The sequence below is a fragment of the Clinocottus analis genome, unplaced genomic scaffold (genome assembly GCF_023055335.1).
Source record: "Clinocottus analis isolate CAN_PGR_092001 unplaced genomic scaffold, fCliAna1.0.p SCAF_5, whole genome shotgun sequence".
Classification (NCBI taxonomy): domain Eukaryota; kingdom Metazoa; phylum Chordata; class Actinopteri; order Perciformes; family Cottidae; genus Clinocottus; species Clinocottus analis.
Genome location: NW_027176207.1, coordinates 8427348 through 8451858, shown reverse-complemented (window position 1 = coordinate 8451858; position 24511 = coordinate 8427348). Strand labels below are relative to the sequence as shown.

General features: G+C 41.7%; 2 protein-coding genes across 9 annotated transcripts; both read right to left on the bottom strand.

Moving 5' to 3' along the window:
* Positions 1-1157: 1157 nt before the first annotated feature.
* Positions 1158-16506, bottom strand: taf1 (TAF1 RNA polymerase II, TATA box binding protein (TBP)-associated factor). Of its 7 annotated transcripts, none has more exons than XM_068599833.1 (42): positions 16171-16506; positions 15651-15765; positions 15362-15485; positions 15158-15274; positions 14712-14840; positions 14245-14474; positions 13926-14141; positions 13571-13813; positions 13257-13491; positions 13008-13115; positions 12727-12894; positions 12309-12436; positions 11955-12062; positions 11590-11763; positions 11298-11471; positions 10961-11065; positions 10651-10851; positions 10427-10568; positions 10216-10272; positions 9890-10020; positions 9094-9174; positions 8848-8997; positions 8631-8750; positions 8220-8395; positions 7903-8132; positions 7569-7776; positions 6957-7128; positions 6563-6774; positions 6281-6389; positions 6093-6191; positions 5807-5984; positions 5607-5674; positions 5378-5500; positions 5173-5265; positions 4980-5064; positions 4805-4872; positions 4346-4462; positions 3879-3986; positions 3553-3648; positions 2877-3090; positions 2553-2724; positions 1158-1709 (listed from the first exon to the last, which is right to left on the bottom strand). In XM_068599833.1, the coding sequence occupies exons 2-42, from the start codon at positions 15762-15764 to the stop codon at positions 1487-1489; spliced, it is 6006 nt and encodes a 2001-aa protein (XP_068455934.1). In that variant the 5' UTR covers position 15765; positions 16171-16506; the 3' UTR covers positions 1158-1486. The 7 variants fall into 7 exon arrangements, with proteins under 7 accessions (XP_068455934.1, XP_068455935.1, XP_068455939.1 ...); XM_068599834.1 differs by having other exon boundaries at positions 6963-7128; XM_068599838.1 differs by lacking the exon at positions 3879-3986.
* A 660-nt stretch (positions 16507-17166) lies between these two features.
* fam76b (family with sequence similarity 76 member B) lies at positions 17167-22145 on the bottom strand. Of its 2 annotated transcripts, none has more exons than XM_068600459.1 (10): positions 21648-22145; positions 20733-20797; positions 20577-20631; positions 20281-20436; positions 20005-20192; positions 19853-19903; positions 19662-19739; positions 19293-19431; positions 19096-19197; positions 17167-18308 (listed from the first exon to the last, which is right to left on the bottom strand). In XM_068600459.1, the coding sequence occupies exons 1-10, from the start codon at positions 21732-21734 to the stop codon at positions 18219-18221; spliced, it is 1011 nt and encodes a 336-aa protein (XP_068456560.1). In that variant the 5' UTR covers positions 21735-22145; the 3' UTR covers positions 17167-18218. The 2 variants fall into 2 exon arrangements, with proteins under 2 accessions (XP_068456560.1, XP_068456561.1); XM_068600460.1 differs by having other exon boundaries at positions 19293-19428.
* Between the last annotated feature and the right edge of the window lie 2366 nt (positions 22146-24511).

The following is a 24511-nucleotide window of genomic DNA, read 5'->3' as shown; positions in this document are numbered from 1 at the left end:
ATAGAAGTGACTCTTGCCAATTTTAATGCTGATTTGAAAGTGGAAGTGCAGCCAAACTTCACTTCAGTGCTGCAGATTGAAGAATAGGCTGTCGTCACGACAGAAAGCGTGCAGATGCTGTCATAACAGTCATAACTATCTCCACAATAGGAAGCATGCTCCTTGCCAAGGTTTGATTTATTCCTCAAACACAATCAGTGTCACGTGTGGATGTGAAATGCTATTTACTTTGCCGTAGTCTTAAAGCTTTATTTGATTCATAGAAAATCCATCAAAAGTCTGTTTTGGTTGAGCTCTTTAATCTCTAGTCTGCTTTTTGTGCCTGAATGAGAACCATTAACATGCAGCACAAATGAAATGTTCAATGACGTTATTGTACAGATGATTATTGTGGGGAATTGGTAGTAATAGTAATATTCAGTATCAGCAGTATGGTGTTGGAGTACCCTCTGCTGTTCATGTTTTCAAACATATTTGAGGTTTGATTATTAATGTATTCAGTGATCCATAAAACTCCTTCAACCGATAAACACTACAGAGAAGAAATATCTGGTCATCTTACACAAAAGTGTTTACTATTAGTTTATAAGAAAGTGATGATAAACAGCACAGGGAAAGTTCAGGTGTAATCAGTAACATTAAGGATGGCTCCATTCAGTTCAAGTGTCCCACTATAAATAATTAATCTGAATTTATTTTCACTACAAATGAAATGTTTGAGCTTTTCTCTGTTTTGATCATTTTAAGTGTTTTTGGAACAGATAGATCAAGTCAAAATAAGGATTGGTTGGAGTTCAGGTCAGCATGCAGAACAGGGCTCTGAAGCAGGTCCATCTATGTAATGAGGCCACTTATTACTTACACATGTGCTTTTTCGTGCAACGCCATGTCAGAATATCTGACATCATTTTTAACTACAAGCCATAGTCAATAAAATCCTAATCTCTAACTCAGTCATGTTTTAACCTCTACTCTTGAATTGTGTAATTGTTGTTGTTTACCTCACTTGCACACAAACCATCTGTTACAATTTGCTTTCATGTTTAAAAAACTAATCTCCTCACTATTGGTAAATTTCAGAGAAATTAAACATGTTTTAATCCGTCTCTAAATATATGGTTTAATGTTTTTGTTTTTGTTAAAGAAAGAACTGTATGTTAACCCTCAGTGTGTTTATTCTATATTTCAAGAAGTGGAATAGAAAAAACAGTGGCTGAACTACTTATAATGGATATGTACGAGTTAAAACAGTACAAAACATCTGTACACATACTTCCATGTCAAGAAACATCACAGTACATGATTCACCATATAAAAGGCAAACTGAGATTTACAATATGCTGTGTCAATATACTGTTGGTACAACAGAGCTTTGAACATGAATCTTCATTTACAAAATATGTACAATTTGTTTTCCTTTTCCACTTTAAGAAAATCACTTTAAACCATGTTTTTTTTAATACTGTGGATGAAAAACAAAATTTAACTAGACGTCAGAGTCCATGTCGCTGTCTCCCCCTATAGATCTGAATTCTTCGCTCTCCTCGTCTTCACTGAGCTGGACCTTGGAGACAACAGCTGGGCCTCTCCTCCGTGCCTCATCTTCCTCATCTTCCTCCTCTTCTTCGCTGATGGCATAGTCTTCTCCGTTTCCCATGCTAATTGGCTGCAACTGAGTCCGGGTCTCTGTGTCCTCGTAGCTGCCGTAGCTGAGACAGAAGAGAAGGAAGTCAAACAGAAAGATCAGATGTGTTTTAAGTTATAAAAACAAACCCTGTTTTTCAAATCATTTATGGTTCGGCATCATTGCATAACGGTGGAGTCTGCGATTTACATGCTGCATTCAAAATTACGCACCTACACATTTGGGATTCACAGGAAACAATAATTGCAATCAGGCCTCACAGTTGTGTTTTCATCTCAATTATGCAGCCTCACCGTTTACTGTTCACGCTTTTACCGCCGCGTTGAGGCTCCATTAAGTTACCGTTAACATAATCTGAGGATACTGCTGCGGCTTCACATTAAATACAATCAACTGATGAAACACGGGGTGGCTCTTCACAGGAAAGACAATGGATCTGTGTAGTTGCTCAAGGAGTGTTTGCTATAGCATTTAACTGCATTTCCTGCGACCACCTGGACCGAAATCTTCTCTCCAACAAGTGTTGGTGATTGTTAGAACAGTTACTTTTATACGGTTTCTGTTGAAGGTTGTCCTCTGACAATCAGCGCGGGACTATTAGTTTCTGTCAATGGTGGCTTTGAGGAGAGCATATTCATTGTATGTTTTGCACATCATCACATTTTAATACTTGTCCAAATTCCTGTTGATGTTATTCATAATATATATTCCTTTGAATGCGAACATTTGCACGTCCCACGTTTCCATCACAACTGATTGCAGCTGGAGCCGATGAATAACCATAACTACAGCAGGGTCATTTGTTTCGGGTATAAATGTTGATTGTAATCTTTCCTACTGAAGACAAAAGCCAGATGTTCGTGGATGTTAATAGTGTGAGTATTATTGGCTCCCGGGCCAGTTGTACCTGACGTTGCTGTCTTCCATGTGAGGCTCATCAGGCCCCTCCGCTTCATATGACATCATGCTCTCTTCTTGCTCCATGCCCATGCGGGCCGTCTCTTGCACTCTCACTGGAGGCGCAGGTCGTACGTCAAGTTCTCTATCAGAGTCGCTTCCACTCTCCGACAGGTGGATGGCTGGAGGAGACAACAACAAATCCGGACAGATGTCATACAACATAAAAGACTAACGATTAATGTTTGCAAACTGTCAGTTATATAGAAAGACCATCAGATTTACACATTTTACAATGTTTTTGCCACAAAGTGAATGTTGAAGGTGGACTTACCGGAGAAAGGGTTGTCGCCCTCCTCTTCACTGGCATCATCCTCTCCGTCAGACATGAGCAGATCCTGGTACAGGACGCTGGCTTGGGCTGGGCGGTTAGATATTCCGTCATCTTCCTCTTCCTCCTCTTCGTGGTCGTGCATCCGTCTGCGAGGCGGCAGCAACATGTCCTCCTCATCATCGTCATCCTCTAGATCTCCATCAGCATCCTCTGCCTAAAAAGACAAAAGAAGAGACAAATTCGTCAAAGATAAATTAGTAAGAAGTACACAGACACATACAATTTACAAATACAGAACAATAAAAGAATAGTGCAATCAAATAGTAGAAGAGAATGTTTGGGAAGATAAAAGCGTGGAAAGAAATAGATTTTTTACAACTGTTTCTTCTAAAACAGAGTGAGAATTAAATATACACCGAAAAAAGAAAATACACAATTCAATAAAACAATACCCCACTTCAACGCAACCAGGCCATCCAACTAAAATAATGAAAACAGGAGAATCCTAAGTCTATACTTCAAGTTTGTAAAATTATGATTTGGTCACACAATGGGTTGACCTGAAATTGGTCATGCCATTGTGTTGGCTCGTTGCTATGTTTTCTTTGTGCATAAATGCACCGCTGAAGCGACCTCATATAAACTAATAATCTTTTCATAAATCTGTCTTTCTTACAGGAGCAGGAGTTTTGGGTTTGCCATCATCATCCTCCTCAAAGCCTTCAATGTCCACATCTGACTCTTCCTCCCCGGGTCTTCTGCCGTGACGACCCTGAGGGGCAGTATGATAAAAGTCTGACATCTCTTGCCAAAGGATGGAGCCAAGAAGCAAAATAACTACGCTCACTTTATGCTGTCATGTAATCTGTGATGTTCTGGTGTGAGGAACCACTTTAACTTGAGTAGCTACAACAGAATCCTGTACTGGAGCTGAGTGCCTTGAGGGTAGTTTGAGGAGAGGTGGCATGTGGTTGCGAGCCTTATTTCTGTCTCTCTCCGTACCTGCCACCCTCTCTTCCCTGGAGTAACCACTAGAGGTCCTTCAGAGAAAAGGCTGCTGGTCTCTCTGGGCAGACTCCCTGAGGCCCCGCTGTCAAACAGATCAGCAGGCTGGCCAGCGCCACACAGTGCGGCGGCACACACAAAGGGAGAGACAGGACAAGACGGCAGGAACGGAGGAGAAAAACAGGGTGGGAGAAAAGAGACACTACGGTGAAGAAACTAGATTATAAAAAACGTGAAAGTCTGGAAAGGAGAGTTAGTGCAGAGAACGAGTGAAGAAATACAAGGGCTGGGAGAACTACAAGGAGTGGAAAGGACAATACGGCACGAAGAAAAGTTTAGACTACCTGAAGTGGCACTTTATTCATAGCTGGAGGCCTTAAGTCTTTTGTCGATGCAACAAGACACCCAGGAAACCACCATTTACCAGCTATTGAAAATAAACTGGGCCCCAGCTGCTCTCCTACCTGCGGTGTGTATGGCCCAGGAGTCATTGGGTCCAAACACTCCAAGTCTGCTGCATCCAGAGCTGCTTCTTTAGCAGTAGAGATGTCTTTCTCCAACTGGGTCAAGTGCTCATCATACTGGTGGCCCAAAAGAGGCAAATAATATAGTTTAACAGCAATTCAATAAAAGATGTACAGTATTAAAAAAAAATGTTTTCAAGTACAACACTATGTTGATTCTACAATCTGCCAATATTGAACATCGTTTTAATATTTTCCACAATAATAGGGTGTTTGTATATGAACAGGAGGGTAAACTCATCATTAGATGGAGAAGGTTTATTATAAATCTAAATAAAACAAATCTTTTGACATTGTTTCATTGCTTTGCAGTTACTCACTTCATAAATACTCACTGATGTGACCGTTCCCTCCCTGCCTTTAAAAAAGGCCAAAGTAACAGGTAAAGACTCAACATACCTCTGCCAAGGTTTGCTTGCACACATTGACAATATCCAGGGCCGTCTTGGTGTAAGGACTTTCTGGGCCTGTGGTGAACACGGAGAGGTGTGTGAAATGCTGCTTCAAACAACATCTTAACTAAACTAGCGACAAACCTCGAAGGTCACACTAACAGCGGCGTTAACACAATTACCATTGTACTTGATGCTGTTGGCGTGGATGTAACTGACGTCTTTCAGGAACACATCTCGGTTCTGGTATTTGTGTTTGGAGATGTTCTGTTGAACAATTAAATAAAAACACAGAAAAGAGGCTGAGTTTCTGTTAAGTTATTTTGTATCGTAGATATTTAAAAAACAAATTAGTATAGTTTGTATGTCTCTCACCTTGCGAACACCCTCAAGATCCATGGGGCATACAATCACCTTATAATAGTCAGGCACAAACTTTTTGTTGACAGGATGGTGAAACGGCCATGACTATGGTGAAGGGAAGAGTTGAGGGATGAGATCATTACATGTTTCTGCATGTGAACTGATCAGTGCTCTCATATTGATGAGTGTAAGTATATGATAAGCAGGCATGACTCACGTCGGGAACCACCATCATTTTCTGGGTCACAATGTTGTCGAGGATGAAGGAGAAGGCCACCTGATCGTCATCATCCAGCAAGGGGTTGATGGCTTTCTCCAGCCTCACCAGCCTGTCTTCCTTCTGCACGCACGCACACACACAAACAGAGGTTTGATGGTTAATGAGAAAATTGGCAAAAGGGCAGGAAGAAGATTAAATAGGACACAATATTTACATTAACACTCACCTCTTTCAGTTTAGCATCACACAGGTCCAGCATGGACTGCGCTACCTGTGTTATTGGATGTTTTGCACCTGGCGCAACAAAAACAGAGAGCCGGCTCATAAGACTTTTGATGTGGAGATTAATTGAAAGTGTAACTGAAACCAGAGTAAGACTTAATTCTGTTTTCAAAAGAGGAGGTTAAACACATTCTTATAATTTACCATTGTAGGTGGCGCTGTTTTTGACGATAACTTCCACTGCTTCACGGAACTCGTCCCTTGATGGGTACAGTCGCTTACGTACGTTCTCCCTCAGCGTCTGCAGGTCCATGGGCCGAGTGATGATCTTATAGTAGTCCTTCACAACCTTGGCATTCACTGGTGTGTGGAATGGATATGTCTGCATGGAAGAGGCAGAAGAAGTTTTTAAAAAATGGGACAGTACAGCAATGAAGAAGGTGACCGGAAACAATGAAATGTTGTTCAGGAGGATGCCTGCAGATCTTACGTTGGGGTGATCCCGCATGTCATTGATGATGCTCTCTAGCACGGAGGACAAGGTCACCATGGGGTCAGTGCGTCTGCGGTGGATGGCCTTGTGTGGTTTCTGTGAACGTTGCAAAACAAAAACAGTGTAAAAGATCGGCTAAAGGGACTCTGAGTTTAAAATGATTTAAGACAAGCTGTGGAACATACATTGAGGTAGTCGCAGTGCACAGCGTTGCCCACACGCCTCTTCTTCTTTGGTGGGAGCTGCTGCTTGGGGAACTTGAGCACTAAAGATTTTCTGCGCACCTCATCAGCACTGCAGGAGAAAATAAATGTTAGGAACTGCAGGGGTAGAGGCTACAGACCATCCATTCATCAACACGGGCTCTTTCTGCACAATGTAGAAAATAATAAAAACTGAAGAATTTTGCAACACATGCAGCAATTAGCTGCAATTCTTTTCAGTGGTATGTGGGGACAATCAATTACCTCTCAATGAGCTGTTTGCCCAGAACGATCTTGGTGCCTTCCACCTTAATCAGTTCCTCGTTGTCATTGTGGATGACGGTCTTTTCCAGCTCCTCCTCCTGCTCCTCCGTCATAGCCACTGGGTTAGAAGGTGGGGCGTTGGTCTGATAGTACAGCGGGCAGAACTTGTTGGTTCTCATGTGTCCAATGGCTCCACATGCGCCGCACTTTAACTAGGAAAAAGAGGAACACATTAAGGAACACGACAAATGATCAGCCTGTGTTATACGATAGTAATACTGAAAGAACAATGTACAAATATACATATTATGTACACCAATGGAAAGCCACTGGTTTGCATTTATCTGGTGAGGAAAAGAAAAAAAAGAGTATAAAATTAAATCGGTGATCTTACTTTTACCTTGAGGTCTGGTCTCTCCTTCACCTTCTTGGCCTTCTTCTCTGGGGGTCCCTTGATCTTATCTTTCTCTTGGTTTCTCTTGAGCCTCCTCAATTGCTCCTGAATACGTCGGCGCTCCTTCCTCATTTCTTCTCTGTGCTGCTCATCGAAGAGAGCAAACTTTTTTCTGCAACCACAAACATACACATTACTGGCTGTAGTTTCTACGATATAAGCTCTTAGACTTTACCTTTAATAAGCTCCATTCATCTCCACTATGGAAAATATGGCAACATTAACCTGACATGGTGCTTCACTGTATGATTTGATATAAATATCGGACATCATGAAAACATATGCTTTCAAATTGATGAAGGTTATAGCTGCATGAAAGCTAATGCGTATACAAATTATTAAAGTTTTGTTCAAAGTTGCAGAGCTATCATGTGAGACCATTATTATTGCTTCCTAACTACAACATCAGCGTAATATTCATGGTATACAGATGTGAATAATCATGGCATGGCATAGTGACACGGTTATTGAGCAGAATGATTAATTACTCCCAAAGATCAAATACACACTAAGATATGAAAAAAAAAACATAATTTGATGAGCTAGACCCACATGAAATCCTCATCCTTGGTGCTTCTGATCCTTGTGTAGGCGTCAATGACGGAAGCCTTGCGTACTGTCTCACATCGGACATATTCCTTGCCGTCCTCATCCCTGAAGGTGCGATAGATCTTGAGACGGCGCCCTGTGGCCGCAGAGTTGAGGCTGGTGACGGAGGACGTGTCATCGTCCTTGTGGGAGCCAGTGGATAAGGAGCTGGCTGTAGAGTGAAGGGAAGTTAAGCTTACAGTTAGAGACACAGATATTGTTCAACCTTACGGCGCTAATGCAGACATGTCCTCGGTGCACCATAAAGATATCTGACTTTCAGAAACATAAGACTCACACAAGCCTTTGCGCCCCTTGCGTCCCTTATGGTCACGATCGCTCTCCTCGCCCATCAGCATCCTGTGCAGTTCTTTCCTCTCCTGCTCCTCCCTCTCTCTGGAAAGCTGGGAGCTGGTCTTCTTGTTCTGCAGCATGTTCTCAATGTTCTTCCCCATCTCCTCAAAGTCACTGTCTTCCGCTGAGCTGCTGTCTGTGTCAGTGGAGAGCACCTCTGTCGACTCCAGCACTCTGTGACGAGGGTGAAACGAGGAAAGGACTCACGGTTTGCTCAGAGAGAATCCTGAACAATGCATATTATCTGAGTAAGAGTCTCACTTGTTCTGCAGGTCAAAGATTCTCTGGCACTCTTCCTTATAGCGCTCCTGGTGTTCCGCGACGGAGAAACGAGAGCCTCTGGCAAACTTGCTCATGGGTCCCTCGCCTGAACGTGCCTGCTCCGTGGACATGGTTCTCACCACGTCAATCACCTCCCAGCGTGAGAGCTTCTTGATCTAACACACATACAGACATGTAATGACTTTAACAAGTTTGAAAGATGAGCTGGAAAAAGAAACACCCAAGTTTTTGCAGTTTTTCCAGTGCGAGTGAATAACAATTTAAATTATCCAGTGCTGCTGGAAATAAATTGATTATTGTAGTGGTCCTGTGATTAGGGGACGATCATTTTAACCACTTGGCTGTCCTGCATCAGTTTCATGTGCGTGTTGCATATAGCCACGGTCTTACCTCTTCCTCTGGAACACCAAACTTGCGCAGAAGCTGCTTGGCATTCTTCAGTGAGAGTCTCCTCAGGTCAGCGTCTGTCCCCGTCACTGTCTTCTTGGCCGGCTGTGGCTCTTTGTCATCCTGAAGAAACAGGACAGCACAGGATCAAAGTTTTCACCCTCTATATTTACACACTGCAGAACATGGGTGGCAAATATTTTGCTTTAGACAGTCCGACCTTCTGTTGAGTGGGCTTGTTGGGCACTTTGACGTAGGAGAAACCCTCTCCGCAGCCTGTCGGATCAGCCACGCCTGTAACCTCCAACAGGCATTTTCCCTTCATGGCAGAAATGAAGGCTCTTGTTGTGTTCCAAGGAGCTGTCCGCACCTAAGACGCGTTACACAGGATAAGCATGATGTAAATCTGAAAAGTCTTTTGTTCTCCATTCATACGCACTTAACTTGATTATGAGCAGGCACATACCTCATCGTCAATCTTCATTTGAAAGTCCTCTTCGTTCTCTTCCTCTGGAGCAAAGAAGGACTTCTCACCATATCCAGCATCCTAAAGGAGTCAAATCGCTTGTAGTGAAGCCATGCCACTTGTGTGAAAGGGATAGATTGGATGTTTTCAAGTGGGTTTGTTTGAGCCTCTTATCCACAGTCAGAGTATTGCCAACAGCAGATGGCCGTCGGCACGACCTCAGTTTGGAAAAGCAGACAGAAATACCAGCTTGGAAGAAAATCAATGTGCTGCTGTGGATGGAGGCAGCAGCAAAATGTGTTTTAGCAACTGAAAACTTGAACATGTACACTACATTTGGAATAACTTGTTTGTCTTTTAGCAGATCTATCAAAGTCACAATAACACAAACGATCGAGGCAGCAGTAGACCAGCAACTACTGTGTTCTTCAAGGTAAAGCTACTGTAAAAGAGTCTGAGAGCTTTGAAAAGAGCAGAGAGAGTGGCTTTAGTTCTCCGTCAGAAAAAGCTGTCCTCCAGGAGAAAGAAAAACATTAATATATTTATTTAACTCTCCTCTTCAAAATACATTGAGCTTTTTTCAGTGGTATACTGCTGCCCCATGTCCACAGCAATGCTTTGCTTTGCTTTCGTGCCAGTAATACTGTCTGTTATTTTCAAACTGGGGGGCCTGCTGACAACCATCTACTGTAGCAAATATACTAACTATGAATAAGTACCTGATACAACACCACTTCTAAAAATCCGAACTATCCCTTTAACCATTTGAAGTTATTAAAATGGCAGACACTGTTACCTTGAGTCTCTGCTCTGCCACCAGCATGCTATAGTAAGCGCAGCACTGCTCTGGAGACACCATGGCCCTGATCTCCTCCTCTGTGGGCAATCTGAAGTCAGGCTTCAACACCCACCAGTTAGAGTCCATACCTGGCGTGAGGGCAAGACACTGTTGGACATTTTCTTGAACAGAGTAGGCAGTATCATAAGCAAAACACATGTCCATGTCAGAGTTTCCATTACAAGTATGTGTATGTTAGACATTGTAGAAAATAATGATTTGCTGATTGTAAATACTAAGCGTTTGTACCCTGTGTCCTTATACTGTCCTTAACTACATCTTACCTCCAGAGTAAAATCCATAGTTGGTGTAAAATGCTCTTTTCCTGCCCAAATTCCTGTCTGTCAATTCAAGGCACACACACACTCCTGAGCTCATGCAAATATATCTACATAACCTCAACTTTGCCCTGACATAACATATTGGGTTAGCCCAACAAATAACAAAGATCACTGAATGGTAGGTGTACAGGGATAATGAACAAGCTTGGTCTACCTGTACGTTTGAAGTCGGCACAGAGTTTTAGTCGTTTCCTGATGCTGCTTTCAGAGTGTGAGGGAAAAGCTTTCTTTATATCTTCCATGCGGATTCTCCGGGGCCGGTCCTTGCTCTTCCAGAACAAGCGGTAAATGAACACCTAAATAATGCAGATGTGACAGTTCAGCATTTGCAACAACAGCAGCTCACGTTTCTGAGATAATTCATGCCAGTAAATATACCTGTAGGAAGTCTCTGATGTGAGTATTGGCTCGTTTGGAGTTGGGCCCTGGAACCTCAAACAAGGGGCACTGCTGACCAACTACAAACACGTCCACTATCTCTCTAATGTAGTAGCCGTGTCGAGTTCGTAAAACCAAGAAATCAGTCTCCGGCATCTTGTGCATGTAGATTGGAGCGCGGAAGAGGTTGTTTTCAAATGCCTACAAGAAAAAGACACACCATCATATAGTTTGGCATGATAACAGATGAGTGATGCTTCATATATTTACTTAATCTGAAAACTGAATATTTGACTGGGGAGGTGCTGACCGGGAGCAGCTGTCCAGGATGAAGAGAACCCAGAAAAGGGGATGTGTGGCAGTATACGGTCTCTCCATATTTACAGTCGGGTGCTCCAGGATCCTTTCCAGGTTTCTGAAGAACAAGGGAACAACGTCAAAATGTATTTTAACTACTATCCACCAAAGTAGAAAATATAAAGTCTGCCATTATCATTAAGTTGAATTTGATAATCTAAAATTAACATCATAATGAAATACCTAAAACAATTCAGCCTATTTAAATGAATAATAAATTTACATCTACGTGTATACATGAGAAAATGCAAAGCTAAGAGTGGAAAGCAAATCAAAAGCAAAGAACTTACCCTTTTGTAGTAGTTTTTTATCTTAGTGGCCAAGCCAACTTGCATGATAAGAGGGGCGTATTCTTCACTGTACTCTGCCAGGATCAGATCTCCATCTTTACCCGTCAAGTCCTGTGGGGTTCGCATGAAGAACATGTCTCCTCCTCCCGATGCCTGTCGCTCCTGCTCTCGCATCTATACAAAAAAATAACATATGCACTCGATAATTTACTCATGTACAAAAATTGCAAAACACGACAAGATTATGTGAATATTCATCGAGTATTAGTGCTTGTTTTGAACAGGGCTCCACCTTGGCCTTCTTCTTAATGTGTTTGAGCAGCGGCTGGACAGGATGGGGACCTGGCTGAGCCAAAGCTCCAAATGAATATTTCTTCAGGGTCGGTCGATGGAACTGGCGCAATTTCATCGGCCCCATGTGAGTAGGGTAGAAGGGCTGCCTCAGCTCCAGTGCCGGGATGGAGTGCTGTTGAAGACACAAGATGTACTTCATCAAATTATAATAAGATTTCTACATTTGCGCTGTTTTGAGCTTATTTCCCAGGTTGTGAGTCTACTTTATATGATTCTGTGGCAATATCAAGTATACAATGTAATTTAAAGCATATCCGTGTTGCTCCTGTCCAGTAGGCTGTATCTTTGTGTGCTGCTGCTTACCTGAATGATGTTACCACCGAACGTGCCCCTCAGGCCCTGCTGTTTAGGATAGTAGAACTCATCGTTGGAGAGGTTCCAGGGGTCCTTCATCTCAGGCTGCGACATGTTCTGAGTTGAGAGAAACCACGTTGCCCACGTAAAGTAACGTCTTTTAAACCTTTTCTAATTCTTTTTTTTACTGAACTGTTAAAACGCCATCATCATTTCAACCTTGATCTTCTTTATTTTACCATATTTTCCATTTTTCTGTTTCACATGACTCATCTCACATCTCCACTCCAGAAGCAGACCAGGTAATTTTCCATGTCATATCATAAAATGTGTGCCTTTGCCAGCCCCGAAGAGGCAGCTTACCTGCTGTGGCTCATCTTTTATCACCCCAGTCTTCCCCAGCAGGATGCGGCTCTTTTTGATTGCCGTTTCCTTCTTATTCTCTTTTGATGGGGAGTGCGAAGTCATCTCCTCCTTTTCATTCGGGATTTCTACAAGAGACAGCAGTGTGTCACAATAAGCAGACTCGGCCTCAGTGCACTAACAACATTTAACACTGGTTTACAGGATTTACTGACAATCTAATATTAGATGCTCTGTTAAGAGAATAAATGTATGAAACATGTATGCATATAACAGAGTAGTCCTTGTTATTGGGATTATTTAGCTTTAAAAAACATGACCCCCATAACAACATTTACAAACTTCAGCGAGGTCATACTGTATATTAAGACAAAAAGGTTATTTGTAAAACCTAATTCGATGGAAATTCTAAATATACCTAGGATGATATTTTCATCATTGGGATCCAGTGTGAGAACAGGTGGCATGAGCATGCGATCCATCTCCTGGTCATCCCAGATAATGTTATCTTCCCAGCGTCCATACACTAACTCCTCGCTGTCAATTGGGAAAATGGAGAACCAAGGAGAGTCTTCTTCGTGAAAGGCTGCAGAGGAACAAAAACAAATGAGGACATTAGAAAAAATGAGTAGGTAGCATGAGATGAAAAAAAAAGGTTGGCTGAATTTATTCTTTATATTGTGACCAAAATTAACTCACCATGATTATCATGGATGTTCTTTTCCCGCTTAGAGCCAGAGATTGAAGACACTTTGGGCATGGGTGGAGGCGGAGGTGGCACCAACTGAGAATTACTTCTTGTGAGACCTGTAAAATCAAATAAATTATATTTATTTTACACATAATAAATATTACAGCCTTTGTGTTTTGCTGGTATTTCATGGAGTTTGCATCAGACAAAAAAAAGATGGCAAGAGTTACTTCTGTATTTACCCCCCGGTGTCTTACCCTGCTGTGCGTTGTAAGCATTGGCATTACGGGTCATGCTCGAGGGCAGCCATCCTGCGAGGCTGGCTCGCTGAGTCTTTGTGCCTTTGTGCTTTATGTCCTCCCCATTCCAGATAATATCATCCTCCCATTTTAGCTGAGTGACCATCAGGAAAAGCTCATTCTCGAGTGCTGATCGTTCCTTATCTCCTTCATCACTGTCATCATTGTCGTCGTTGCCGCTCCGCTTCAGAAACTAGAGATATAACAAACATGGTGTAAGTCACACAATCAGAATCATTTTTATGTTAAGGCGACAGATATCTACCGCCTACCTCATGAGCAGTATTTTTTATTTCTTCAAGCATGTCCTGCTGCTGAGGCTCACTGGTCTGCTCTTCCTTCAGCTTGAAGCCGTAGTTGAAGTTGCTTCCATCCTCGGAGACGCCGAGCATGTCGTACCAGAGCTGAGCGGGACCATATCTCCATTCTGCTACTTTAGGTCGAGACTCTGCCTCCTTGTCCCCATCGCCACAAGTTTGTGAGAACTTGGATTCTACTGGAGCCATCATAGTTATCTGGATGGTGGCACAGAAAAGCATGTTCGGTGCTGCATACAAATCACAAATTGCCAGGATACTACCAGCTGACATTAGTACATACAATACCATGTAACACTGGAATATTCACCTCATCATCGGAGAGACACTGCTCTGGGGGAGGAGGGGCTGCATACTCATAAAGCCATCCAGACTTCTTCTCCAGGCTTTGCTCAGTCGGCTCTCCTTCTGGAGGAGGTGTCCCAGGCTGATGGTCACGGTGCTTTCGCTTCTTCTTCCTACGGGCACTTCTCCAAACTGATGGCATGTTCTTTCCAGGACCGAACAGCCGTAGGAATCTAAGCACCTGACAGTACATCCGACAGACAGCGGGTGTCAGTGAACTACTTGATTTTAAAATGATGATGATTGTAAAATATACATTTCGGATGGCTGTAAAGATGCTTTACCCTTCCAGGCCTGAACTCCGGGAAGAGCTCTGTAACACCTGGCAGTGCTTTGGCAGCATCTTTCTGCATGATGCCAGCAAGAGGGAGGGTGAGCATATCTGGGGGGCCTGGCAGGCAGGGACGGTCAGTTTCTGACTCTGAGTCTGAGGAGCTGCTAAATTCTGCCTTGTCAGCCGTAGAGGACGGCGCAATGATGGAGGGCAGGATGATGCCATCACCCTCTTCCCCAACTGTGAGGAGAGATAGTGGCAGGTCACAGCCACATTAGAAACAATCATACTTAATTTGGGATGAAAAAAATATATTTTAACCTAATCTAAAATGCTATTGAGTTTACTATAGGATCAAGTGTAGTATATGTTCTTCAGACAATCTAACTAACTAATTCACAACATCCACCCTGAGCAAAATTCACTTCCTTACAGACTCCAGAGTTGCAGAATCATTATAAGTCAACATGTCCTTACCATTTGTGCTCTGAGAGGAGGGTTCCTCTTTCTTAGCAGCTATAGGAAGACTCGGTGGTGGCGGAGGAGGCATAAGCTTTGAATCAATATCCTCGCAGTCAGCATCATAGTCATCATCATCATCTAAAGCTAAAGAATTTGGAAATGTTGAAAAATATGGATCATTTCACAGCCCAACAACACTTTGAAATCCTTTGGAGGGTTGAATTTAAATTGCAGAAAAAGACTTTATGCTGGAAATAAATAACCTCAAGTGTATAGAGGCGTTTTAAAAAATACTAGAAATATAACAAAATTAAAAAAAAAAAAAAACTTTTGTAAAGTATCAATTTTAAAGTAAGTAAGTAAAGAAATAAAAAACAAAACAAAGTTAGACTCGTAATTTGTACTTGAGTCTAACAACAATTAAACACTAATATGACTCTAAGGCGCTGTCGATAGATCACCTGTATTCCTGTTTGGCTGCAAAGACCCCATGGCCTGACGGTACTTCTTTGTTTCATCCTCAGCAACCTCAGTGATGTCAGAATAATCAACTGCATCTTCCGTACTTTTTACCCAACCTAGAAGAGGATACATTTTTAAATGTCAGTCCATCCTGTTACTGGCGAAATTAATAATACAAAGTTCCTTTTTATAGTTACACCAACCTTCTGCGTCCACACTAGCAGTCTCTCCACTTTCCTCTTGACCATCCTCCCCATTGGCAGTGATCTCTGTAATAAGTGAGCCCAGGCCGAGTGTACCCAAACCAGCCAAATGCTTTTTTGACTCCTGGATGAGGAAAAATCGCAGCAACACAACAGAAAGTTGTAATAAGCAGTAAAAAAATACAAAACAACTAAGATCTAAAAGTTCAAATGATGTATGCATGAGGATACTACGTAACGTATACTCTTATAATTGAATTAAATAGAATAGACTCTTTGAAACACCCACATTGTCCAGAACGCTGTCATCCTCCAGCTGTCCATCTTCGTTGATGTTTCCAAAGAGGAAGCCAGTCAGAGAGAAAGGGCGATCTTGGTCCTCGTCACTGTCTGAGTCCGACATACTAAATGGGAAACATTTACAGTTACTTGCATCATGTGTGTAGATAATTCACAATAGCTTCCATTTAATGCAAGAGAGATTAATCTCTTTTCACATACAGTTGTAAACATGTAACGCTCCATCTTCAAAATGTGCAGTTGATGTGCCCATTTGTTTTCTTTTTAGAAAGCGTGTGCCCAACATGCTCTTACTTTAAAACTGGTCGAACGATGCTATTCACAATACAATTAATAAAATAACAAAATGCTTCACTTCTGATTTTGAGCTGAAGCTTTGTATCCGACATACTTGGTATTATCTGAAGCTACGTGACGTTAGCTCGCCATTAGTTGCGTTCTTTAACGTGAGCTATGTCCCGAGCAATACGGAGAAAACAAAAATCTGGAAATGCCAGATATGCACTTACCTCTCGTTACCCAACCTCAGATTTGGTGAAAGTGGGTTTAGTCCAGCCGTATCTGCTGAATGCTAGAAGCTAACCTGCTGCCGTCTAATCAAAGTAAAGCTAACGTGAGCTAGACAGCTTGTAACGTAATAGGTGAGCTAACTCATATCGACGCGAAGAGCATTTCTGCTTGTGCCTGCTTCACCATTGTAAAGTCAAGGGAACCATCAGAAACAATACATTTAATTCATTGTTTACACCGCCAGCTGAGGCAGAAACGTGTGTTTATAGTTGTGGATCAGTTTACTGCAGCGAGCACCGCCAGCTAAACTAGCTAGCGCTTTACTTAGCGCAAAGTTCAAGTCACCCGGATGGACAGGGTGAGGCGTTCAGGCACCCCTTGTAACGTGGTTCACTGCTGTGTTTTCTAGAAAGACGCGGAATCTTCATGATCAAAAAAGTTGTATTTGGCAGTAGCTCTGCATGTATGCATAGCAGAGAGCTGCTGCCTTTCTGGGGGATTTTTACATCGCAGTGGATTGAATTATCTCGAATTGCTACACCACACAGTCCTTTAAAATCATAGAAACTATTTCCCCTACAATTATTACTGCTGAATGGTTTCCTTTTGTGCTTTTCAAGTAGCAAATCGTTCATGTTTGTTATTAATGTAAATGCATTGTTCATATGATTGGACACCTTATGTTGCTTATGCCGGCCTCCTTTTGTTTGCCAAGGCTGAAGTCTTCTATTATAGAGCCTGCAAAAGTATGTGTCTCAGTGCATGCTTCATCCCATCCGCTCCAGTTCCCCTTGGTTCGCAGACCTAAGTATCAAACAAATCATTCACATTGGATTGTAAAATAATAATTTAAAGTGCAGTACGTAGTGGCAAACCAGGCTGAAACATTATTTTACCTCACAAATAGTGTCATCAGTTTTCCAAGTTAGGTCTCATAGACCTTAACTTTAAAAAAAAGTTAAGACACTATTATCTTAAATAAAGGCAAACACAGAAACAGTTTAGCCAGTTTAATAGGTTTAAAACACTTGGTTTGGAAAAAGTACAAAAGTGATCCTGGACGCCACAGTATGAAACCAGCCCAATAACGCAAGATGATAGGTGTGTTCCTGTAAAAAGCATCTTCTACAGACATGTTAATTTCAACTGGCCTTACCATACACATACTGTACTCACTAAAACAGACACAAGCAATAGTTTAAATACAATGGCTGACCCCAGTAATACATTTACAAGTGATTCTTAAAAAACTAATAAAAGTGAGGGGGAAAAAAGAAGTCTGACCACAATGCCACCCGGTGTCTGGCAGTAAAATCATGCAGTATTACAATCGTTCCACTAAAGAGAAACAGCAAAGCACTACAGCTGTCACAGTGAGAAAGAGGGCAGCCAAGAGGTGTCTCTCTGTCAGACAGACCTTTTAAGTGTTCATTGGTTGTTGTTATGAATTGTTACCGAGAGGGTTCTCTACTGTGGAGCAGCAGCTCAGTGGTCACCCTTCCCAAGTTTGCATACATTGTAAAGTTTTGCAGCATCTCCAAGAGGAGAACTTTCTTCCACAACCGCATAAATTTAGAAAAATATAACTAATTGCTATTGAAGAAAAAGACCCAAAATGTGGGATATTCTCTTAGTATGTTGTGAGGAAATAAAAAAGCTAAGAAATACAGTTGAATAAATAAATTGCATTACATCCATAAAAAGTAAGTGGATACATTTGAGTTGACAGAATGGTATCCACATATGCACACCATGCTTTTTGTTTTGGCCCGGCAGTGTTAAAAACGAGGGCTCCGTCCTCCGCTCCATCCAAAGTCACATCCTATGAACCAGTGGAAAAGTCGCCAGAAAATATCTAAAATATGCTGACATTTAGAGAAGGGTTTCTTCGATTCAACAATTGATCTCCATGTACAACATGGTCTCTGGCTTTACCAGTTAAGAAGTAATTGATGTTAATGGCAATGAGGAAACACATGAGGGGAGGCTTTCACAGTGTAACAACAATGAAGCCGCTCTGTGTTGTTACCCGAGGGTCGGCTTATTGTTAGGGCAACAGCAGTGAACTCCCTGTCCGATCAAACTTTTTTCCTTTAGAGAGGGCAGCCACTTGTTTCATCAATTCCCTGTTCTTGCCCTGTAGAAACAAATGATAAACAATGTGAGAAATAAGATGCAAAACTCTGATTGTTTTATCACTTTAGTGGTGGCATTTGGAAAAATCACAATCATGTTTACATAGCAGTTGACCTTGATTTTAAATGGCAGCAAACTTTAGGACATTGCGGTTTCAAAGCAATTGCTATCATTATAATGTACTCATCATTTGTCAAAGCTACAAGCTCAAGGGTTTAGCTCAGCATGGGCTACCTTCAACTATTTAGACTGTACTGATAATCACACTTACAAAACGGCAACCATCAAATAAGTTTAAAATAACATTTAGGTGGGACTGGTTTTGCTTGGTTATTTCTACTTGGCTTTTAGAGGGAGATGAGCAAAGTCGGTACTTGAACTGATGAGAGTGAATGTCAATAATGGACTGAAATACAAGATACGCTTCAGTAATGATTTTATTTTTTTTTAAACATTGGGACTGTGTAAACCTCTTCAAACCCTAATGGCCTATTTAGATGCAAAACAATATAAAAGTATATATAAATGTATTTAGCAATGCACAAAGTGCCGATACAAACTGATATAATGAATACAGTGTTAACGTTTTTAAGGAGGATAGCTGGAGGTAGTTTTATGGTGGTGTAAAGAAGAACAAAATTAAATTTAAAAACTACACAAAAATCTTCTCACAAAATATTCCAGAGACAAATGTGAAAAGAGCCTAAGTGTGGCATTGACACTGAAAAACGGGCTAATTTTGGTGTGTGTTTTTGTGACATGTCACTTGTGCATATATAGTTTCCCACCTGCTGATGCTCCATAGACTCTTTGTGTGATTTATCCATTTGGTTCATCTTAACTCTCAGGTTGGATTCCTGATACTGAAAGTCTGCTTTGATCTCTGTGAGCTGGAGGGGAAATTAATAATCATTACGTGAAACAAACACAGGCAATCAACAGTGATGTGACTTTGGCTCATTAACGCAGGAGGCTCATGACCTACCTTTCGGTCCTTCTCAAGAATGGTTAGATCCTTTTGCTGCAGAAGTCTCTTCAGTGACATTACTTCCTCTTTCAGCTGGCTGATAAGAATAAAGTTGTCTGTTCCTCCGGAATCCATCGACTGGGTGATGGAACTACTGCTGGGAGAAAGGAAAGAGCATGAGGTCAGTACTGGTTACCACGTGAAAGGAAAAAAAGGTAGGATGTTTTATTTCTTTTAGATCCGTTTTGATGCTTTGCCCGTCCTCAACAGTACATTGCTCTTATCCTGTTCAGGCACTATACTGTAAGCAATACACAGACTATGTACAAGTACTTTATAAAAACCCACTTCAAATCCCTTTGGTGCTTTCTCAAACGCTTATCATACCTGTCCCCGTTGGATGGCTTCATCTCCAGTTTTGGTTTCTTCTTTGGAGTCTCCTTCTGGATTGAAGACGATTTATGGCTGCAAAGAAAATCAAAATGACAATGTACAATTAGGGCCATAAAACTAAATCAATTCATTGTTTTCTGTTAAATATATTATGTAGTTTAAGTGAGAAGGAAAATGTCACATACCTCTGCTTCCACAGTCCCTGCTCCTGCTCAGGACTCAAACTCCCACTCAGTCTGAAAAAGATAAGTTAGCTGTCAGTTGGCTGGACCTAATTTTCTTCTTTTCATTGCCTCATGTAAACATCAGACTCGTTGTTTCACAACAGAGGACATACTTGTGATGAGAGCTGCTGTGTCTGTGGTGGTGGTGGTGGTGGTGATGATGGTGAGGTCTGGAGTGGTGGTCTTTCTCGTTCAGGGATGAGGAGTTGGAGGAGCCGAAGCCCTTCCTCTGCTCCTTGGTCTTCTGCAGGACACGGCGGTAAGACAGAGTACAGAGCCAACACAGAAGTTTACCATCCACCTGTGGAGCAAGTAGGAGTTAATAGTTTATAAGAAATTTTGGTGCATATTCAGTGTCAAAGTAGACTGTATATATAAACACTATATACTTTTCTCCTGCCCTCCTCCTTGCGATCAAAGGCGCATTGCTGTTTGCACTGTTCACAGGTCTGTGGAGGTCCATATTTCTTCTCTGAGTTTGTACAACGCTGGCACTTTGTCCCGATAAAGGCTGCAATAATGTTACAGTACTGACAGGGTTTGGGCTGTAAAGACACACAAAAAAACAATGTTAGAAGTGTATTTACTCACATCTGCCTGTAAATAAATGCACACTCCGTGCAACTTTGTGAACGCAACGAGTTCAAGGTGCTTCAGCACAAAACTGGAAAAACTTGTTACTCACTGTTCCAAACTGTTTGACGTTCTGAGCACACTTCTTGCAGATTGTGTTGGTTTTACTGTGAATAATAAACATGGATTTACGCGCTAAACAAATGTAAAGACATTTACTATTAACAACGCAAACACTCAAATTAATCAGAAGGAGCACATATCTCACCTTTCCTGCTGAAACTCAGATCTGCAGAATGTGCACTTCACTAATGGATGTGCGATGCGACATTCCTACAACAAATCAGAGATATGTTCTTATTAGTTTGAGAATTTAAATGCGCTCTTACCATGAGCAACTCGCTGTGTTTGGCAACACACCTTGATTTTGTTACAGAACATCTCTTGGCAAGAACATCTGTAAAAATACCAAACCCTTACTATGGTAAGGTTAGGCTGTTGCAGTACACTAAAGTCTACAACAGCTTTTGTACTGTAATTTTGTTTAGTCAACCCACATTATTGCAGCAGAGCACTGTTTACCAGAGCCATTGTTGGACACATCAGGTGGCATTATTACATACATATACATTTATATTTTATTTGAAGAGAGAAATCTAACTAATTGCATTATAGTTTTCACACGTTGACCTTGTGCTTTAACTATCCAGTGCAAAAAGGTTATCTGAATATTCTGGGGAAACCCCTTAATAAAGTAATAACAATGTCCTTTTGTGTCCAACTCCTGCTTCACAAAAAATATGTACTAATGCACACAGTAAAGAAAGGTGGGAACAGAAGGCCACAATAACACATTCCTCTGACAGAAAGAAGACGTCTCTGAAAGCAACAAGTTGGCAAGTACGTACACAGACGGTCATTATCAAAAGCATGACTAATCGGCAAAGATGTGCTATGATTGTCTCACTACTAATGTCATAAACAGGACTGTTGTGTGGGAATGGTCTAAACAAGATTACAGTCCATGCATTAGCGCTTCCAGGTTGTATAGATAGAAGCTGTTACATAATCTGAACTCGTCTAACTTGTGGTAGCACCATCACACCCAGTTGGCAATAACACCCGCAAACATCAACACTCGGGACTGTTGTTGTGTTTCGTGTGCTCGCACACAGTCCGGTACCTTGCACAGCTGCTGGCCCTGCGACAGCTCCTCGAAGGGGTACCGCTGGTTGCACTTCGTACAGGCGTACAGAGCCGACGTTGCCATTCTCGCCCAACTGATGTCACCGAGCTAGAAGACGATCGAGTCCAGCTGCAGACGGAGCGGATCGCCGGCGCCGTTTCCTTTGGAGCCGTTCGCTGAATCACCAGGAGCACAGAGACTGTGCTGGCGTCCGGTGTTAGCTAACGTGAGCTAGCTCCACACAGAAATAGCTTAGCTACAGAGAGCAGGCGAAGAACAATAAACTCTCAATATGTGTGATCTCTCGCTGCTCACACGTTTTACCACCAGAGGAACTTGACGTCAAGCATTAGCTGCGCCGCCACAGAAGCAACCCGTTAACACGTATCCGGCCCTTTTTAAATGAAGTTTCCACTGTTCTCGCCACGAAAGGTATTTTCCTGTTTTCCTTCTCTCTTTTTTTGTATCAACGTCGTCGTCATGTAACCGGAAGAGGTCGACGGCTTCAGCGCAAGAAGAAAGAAAACCTATCGCGACACAACATTCGTCCGCGGGATTTACATTTTGAAATGATCAGAGCCAATCAGAGACCTGGATTTAGCCCACACCGCTCCACATCATGGATCGATTTTGTCATTGATTTAAGCAGTTTATAACTAGTTCAATCCTCACGACAGTAGCTCTCGGCGTCATTGTTATTATTTCACCTTGTGAAGATAATTTTATGGATCACTGGTGACACATTCATTTTCCGGTCCAAAGAAATCCTCCATCACAGGATTAAATGACTACAGGCCCATTGCCCTGAGAGACTGGTGTTGACCCATCTGAAGGACATCACAGGGCCCCCAGCAGTTTGCCTCCCGTGCAAACTGGTTGGTGGATGATGCAGTCAATATGGGACTGCACCATGTGCTGCAACACTTTGACTCCCCAGGGACATATGCAAGGGTTCTTTCTGTTTGTGGCATTCAACACCATCATCCCAGAGGTACTTCAACCTAAACTCTCCCAGTTCACTGTCAGCCTTCACCTGTCAGTGGATCACAAACTGTTAAACGTTCAACAGAAAACTAATATTCATTATTCTATAGCAAAAAAAAAAAAAAAGTTACCGGTTCTGGTTTAAAAAAAAACCATGAACATTAATCTTTGTTTTCAGGTCTTGATCGTAAAAAATATTGGAAAATACATTTTCTTGGCCACACCAGGAACGATGATGAGTCTGGAGTTTAAACAGATAACCCTCTGATGTGGTCAAAACAATCTGGAGCTGAACCAGCTTAACACTGCCGAGATGACAGTGGACTATAGGAAGAGCCCCCTAACACAGACTGCAACGAATCGTCAAGTCTGCAGAAAGAATCATTGGTTCCAGCATGTCCTTCATCCTGGACTTGTACACCTCCAGAGCAAGGAAGCGGGTTAGAAAAATCACTGCAGACCCCTCACACCCTGGTCACAAGCTGTTCCAACTCCTCCCCTCTGGTAGGTGCTACAGAGCACTGTATGCCAAAACCACCACAGGAACAGCTTCTTCCCACTGGCCGTACCTCTGATGAACAATTTATCAGACACCTCTATCTGCACTACTTGCACTACTCTGATTACTCTATTGTCTTGAATGTCTTTTTTACATTTAAACAAATTGTATATAATATGTATATATGTACAACGGGTCAACATGTAACCAGAGTCAAATTCCATGTACGTACACACACGGCCAATAAAGCTGATTCTGAGGTTACATCATCTCAAATGGAAAACATCTCTACTCATTTAAAGTCTGCTAATTATACATTTTTGACAAATGTTTATAAAGTGAATTCATGCAAGTTCAGCAACCATGCTGCAGGAGTGTGACTACGAAAGTCCTGGGGCTCTAGGTGACCGGAGCTCTAGAAAGTCACAAGATAATCACAAGTCAAGATACATTTGCAACAGCTCTCAAAATAAATTAAAAAATATCACCATGTGGGTAAATGATCATTAACATTTACTGATTCAGGGCTCTGAATCAGTAAGACTCTCACAGTGTCTGCGCTGCCATACATGTACTGTTCATTTAAAGGGTACTTATATTTAGTCAGTGTATGGCAGAGGATCTGTAAATATCAGTTTGACCCAAAAAGATATCACAAACTATATGAAATTCAGCATCATACTAACAGAGGTCATGTGTGATTCAGTGCTTGTTCCAACTGATTAGATCTCAGGTCTGAACAGTTTGTGACATTTCAATCAACAATGTCAGACTGAGTCTCAGTCCGACTGACTGTCTTGACTTTTACATGCTGTGTTACTCCCTCGTTTCTGTCTCCTCTCTCATGTCTCACGTTTCTTGTGAATCATCAAACACAACCAGGAATATAACTAGAAATAGCCTTGCTGCATCACAACGACTACCTGAGTGAAGTTGATGGACAACATATGCGAATAATGTTTCCTCCAAAAATCTAATATTCATTGCACTTTGACATTTGTTGTTGTCTGCAGTTTATCACTTCCCGGTAGAAGTTTTGAAGCAGCTGAGTGCATACTGCACAGCAGCCTTGATTCACACTATTAACTATTTGTATTTAAAGAGGGAGTCAAGCAATCAAATGTAAATTCATTTTAAGTGATGGGCATGAATACATAAATACAAAACAAAAATCAAGGGAAAAAAAAGTCTGTTAATAAGTAGAGGATGCCTTGAAGCCAATTCATGGCTAGTCATCTAATATTTAGGTATGAGAGTAAAACAGCTTGATTATGAATACTGTTTTTAGAGCCTTTGCAGTTTAATATTACCCTGAAGCACGTTCACAGTGTTAATGTCAGACTTAATTTATTATAAAAGTTTATTTTTTCCTTCATTT